Source organism: Monoraphidium neglectum (assembly GCF_000611645.1).
Source record: "Monoraphidium neglectum strain SAG 48.87 unplaced genomic scaffold scaffold01460, whole genome shotgun sequence".
Lineage (NCBI taxonomy): Eukaryota > Viridiplantae > Chlorophyta > Chlorophyceae > Sphaeropleales > Selenastraceae > Monoraphidium > Monoraphidium neglectum.
Window position 1 is genome coordinate 11,171 of NW_014012168.1, and position 3,312 is coordinate 14,482.

The window sequence follows — 3,312 nt, forward strand, 5'->3', positions numbered from 1 at the left end:
CCCGCCGCTGCCATAGGCGGCGCGGCGGCGGCGGCGGCCGCGGCTCGCGCAGCCCACGCAGGCGGGGCGGCTGGCGGGCCGGCCGCTGCGCCGCTTGTGTCTTCTGTGGCGACACCGCCCGTGTGGGTGACGGACGCTGTGGCCTCAGCCCTGCGCCAGCGTGTGGGTGTCACCCTGTTCAATTTTGATATGATCTGCCCCCTCCAGGGGCAGCAGGAGGGCGCGCGCGAGGCGGGGGCCTCGGGGGGCGGCAGTGAGGCGCACAACGGCGTGCAGCCGGGGGCTGGCGAGGAGTCGGCCCACTGGACTGGCGGCGGCAGCAGCGGCGATGATGGAGGGGCGGCGCGCTACCTGGTGGTTGACGTCAACTACTGGCCAGGTGGGGCCGGGGGGGCCCAGCAGCACCGGCTTGGGCTGGGGCTGCTTGGCGGCGGGGCACCTTGGCGCGTCACTCGACGCGCGGAATGGGTGTGCGGGCGGCCCTCAGCTGTTGGAGGGTGCGGCACCTCTGGACTCCTCCATCCGCAGCCGCCTCCACTCACCCCACCTTGCCCATTGGTGGCCGCCACCCTCGTCACGTATTGCCGCACACACAATCCCACACCCCGCAGGCGTGGACAAGCTGCCTGGCTTTGAGCAGCGGCTGGTCGACTTCCTGGCAGTTTCCTGTCGGGGAGACCCGCCGCTGCCCCCCAACAGCGGCCACTGGACGAGCTGCGACGCGGCCTGGGGCACGCCGAGCGCTTGCGCGGGCGGGGCGACGTCCCGCCAGGAGGGTAGTGAAGAGCTTGGCGGCCAGCACCTACGGGACCGGCACCGCGAGCCGGTGCTGCAGCGGGAGGACCCCCGGCTGCAGGAGCAGCAGCAGCAGCAGCAGTCAGCTTTGGCGCCTGCACCTCATTTGTAATGCTGGCACCGCTTTCAGCGAGAAGGCTTGCTAGACTGACGCGATCTCTGCTGTTTGGCTTGGTGCCTGGGGACCTATCATACACGCGTGGTGCAAGCAAATCAAGTCGCAGCAACAAGGGCGTTACACAAGAATTTTTTGAGTGAGTGCAGATGGGCGGGGCAGGGGGCGTGCACCAAGAGCCAATGGCAAAACAGTGGCACCGCAGGGTGCAGCGTGGCATGCTCGCGGCTGGCACGGCGTTCCCGACAGCTTTGGGCGCCGCCCCATGGCCCATGTCAGGCGGGGTCAAGAGCGTGCCATGCACGCACAAGGGATCCGTCCGCACGGGGAAAAACAGCCCTGATACGGTATCAGATAATCACATCCGCCCCTACTGATGGTGGTGATGCATGGGCACACCAGGTAACCTCGTTGGTCCGACAAACAAAGCATCCCCCCCACCGCCGTCACGCCGATGTCACACTTCACGCTCCACAAAACCTGCGGAACTCGCGCCCGCAACACGCACGGGGCGCCATGCGCCAATCCTGGTCGGGTGTATACAGTCGGATACAGGCACCGGGGCCGCGCCTTGGAGCGCGCACCCCGCGCCGCAAAAAGGGAGGTTCTGTCTCTCGCGCAGCCTCACAGGACTGGCGCCGGCTGGGCCGCAACCGGCGCGCGCGCGTGGTCTACCTCCAGGATGAGGGTGCGGCCCGCCCTGGCTGTGGTGGGGCCCCGCGCGTAGAGGCCGGGCAGGTAGGCCTGGTATGCGGGCATGTAGCGGCTGACAAAGTCCGCGATCTGCTCGTCAGTCATGCCAGGCTTGCCCGCGGCGCGCATGCGCTGCTCCGCCTGCAGGCGCCAGCCAAACACCCACTGGGGAAGGGGGGCCAACGGGGAGGAGAGGGAAGGAGGGGGGGAGGAAGGTCATGGGGCGAAGCTCTGGTGAAGAGGGGAGGCACGCACCTGCTGCAGCCCGCGCCCTGGCATCACAGCCTTGCGCAGAGTACTCTGAAGCTTATTGCGGCAGCGGCGACTACGCGCACCCATGTGAACACGTCACACTGCAGACCTGTCAAACACACACGCCCCCAAGGACACACACACACACACACACGCACTCTACACGCATCACACACACAGTCACACGCGCACACACGAACTCAGCCACACGCACCTGGGGGTCCCCTATCCTGATGACCAGCCAGCTGTCAACGGCAGAGTCCCACGCGTCGCGGTACGCCGCCAGCGCCGCGTCAACCTGGGACAGGGCGCCCTCCACAGCGCCCGCCGTGTCGGCGCCGACAGGGGCAAAGCCCAGCATCCAGCCCTCAAACAGCACCACGTCCAGGGGGCCTGGGTGGGGGGGTCAAGGGTGGGGTGCAGTGGGGATCGGGGTGACTGAGCGCCAGCGTGTAGCTTGGGTTTTGGGGTTCTGGAGGTGGTGTGGCGAGGGGGGGGGCAAGCAGACAACTGCCTGGCGCCAGGGCTACAGGGAGCGCAGCACAGAGGGGATCCGCGCGCCTGCAACGCGTCAGCCGCCCCGTCCAGCCCCAACCTGCCCAGCTGCCAGCTGCTACGGCCCCGCCCCGCTGCGACCCGTCCCGCTCACCCTGCACGGTGGGCCAGGTCGATGGGTCAGCGCGGTCTCCGCGGCCACCAAATGCCGACTTGTCATACCTAGTCGGGCGCGCAGGGGAGGGGGAGGAGGGGCGGAGAGACGCGCGTCGGGTGGGGCGCTGCCAGGTGATGCAACTTGTGTCGGTGTCGCCCGCCAGGCGGCCTGCCGTGCTGAGCAAAATCATTACGTGCTGCCTTTGGCACTCCCAAATTGACTAACACACACCGCCAACCAAGACAACCGTGAACTCTGCCCCCCCTTGTGCCATGCCACCGCAACGCCCTTCCATTAACCCGACCCAGGCGCCCCGGGCCCCCCACCTGGGCACCGCCGCGCTGTCCCCCGCGCGCGTCAGCCCCCTCAGCTGCCGCAGCGTGTCGGTCCCCAGCTGCAGGTCGTGGCTGCCCGCGTTGCCGCGCAGCTGCAGCAGCCGGTTGTCGGGGTGTGCCGCGGCCAGGGCGCTCTGGTCGCTGTGTGTGAGGTAAAAGTCGTCGATGGACACCGACGCGGCGCGGACGCCCAGCCAGGCGAACAGCTGCTCCAGCTGCTCCACCAGCGTCGACTTGCCGCAGCCCTGCGGCGCGCTGATGCCCAGCTGCGCACGCGCACGCAAGCATATGCAGCACAGTGTTGTCCAGTTGTGACGATGTAGGGGGGGTTGGAATGACAGGAAAGCGTGCGAGTGGTGGGGCACACACGCGCGCACCCGCGGTCAGCGCTTGGGCAGCGCGTGCTGCCTCGAGGGCGCACGTGCGGCGGGGGGCCTTGCCGGGAGGGCGGGAGATGCAGGGCCGGGCAA

At 68.5% G+C, this 3,312-nt stretch overlaps 2 protein-coding genes across 2 annotated transcripts in view; one reads left to right on the forward strand and one right to left on the reverse strand.

Annotated features, from left to right (window-relative positions):
- The window catches only part of MNEG_7952 (hypothetical protein), a gene marked incomplete at both ends in the record, with an annotated part of 3,659 nt that extends 2,752 nt beyond the window's left edge, over nucleotides 1-907 (forward strand). The window contains 2 exons of the mRNA XM_014043575.1: nucleotides 208-379; nucleotides 612-907. Of these exons, the coding sequence (XP_013899029.1) occupies nucleotides 208-379; nucleotides 612-907 (468 nt within the window). The remainder of the gene's footprint in view (nucleotides 1-207; nucleotides 380-611) is intronic.
- A 627-nt stretch (nucleotides 908-1,534) lies between these two features.
- MNEG_7953 (hypothetical protein) lies at nucleotides 1,535-3,130 on the reverse strand (the record flags this gene model as incomplete). The annotated part of the gene is made up of 5 exons (XM_014043576.1): nucleotides 1,535-1,768; nucleotides 2,070-2,248; nucleotides 2,505-2,572; nucleotides 2,834-2,983; nucleotides 3,123-3,130. The coding sequence occupies 5 exons, from the start codon at nucleotides 3,128-3,130 to the stop codon at nucleotides 1,535-1,537; spliced, it is 639 nt and encodes a 212-aa protein (XP_013899030.1).
- Nucleotides 3,131-3,312: the final 182 nt, after the last annotated feature.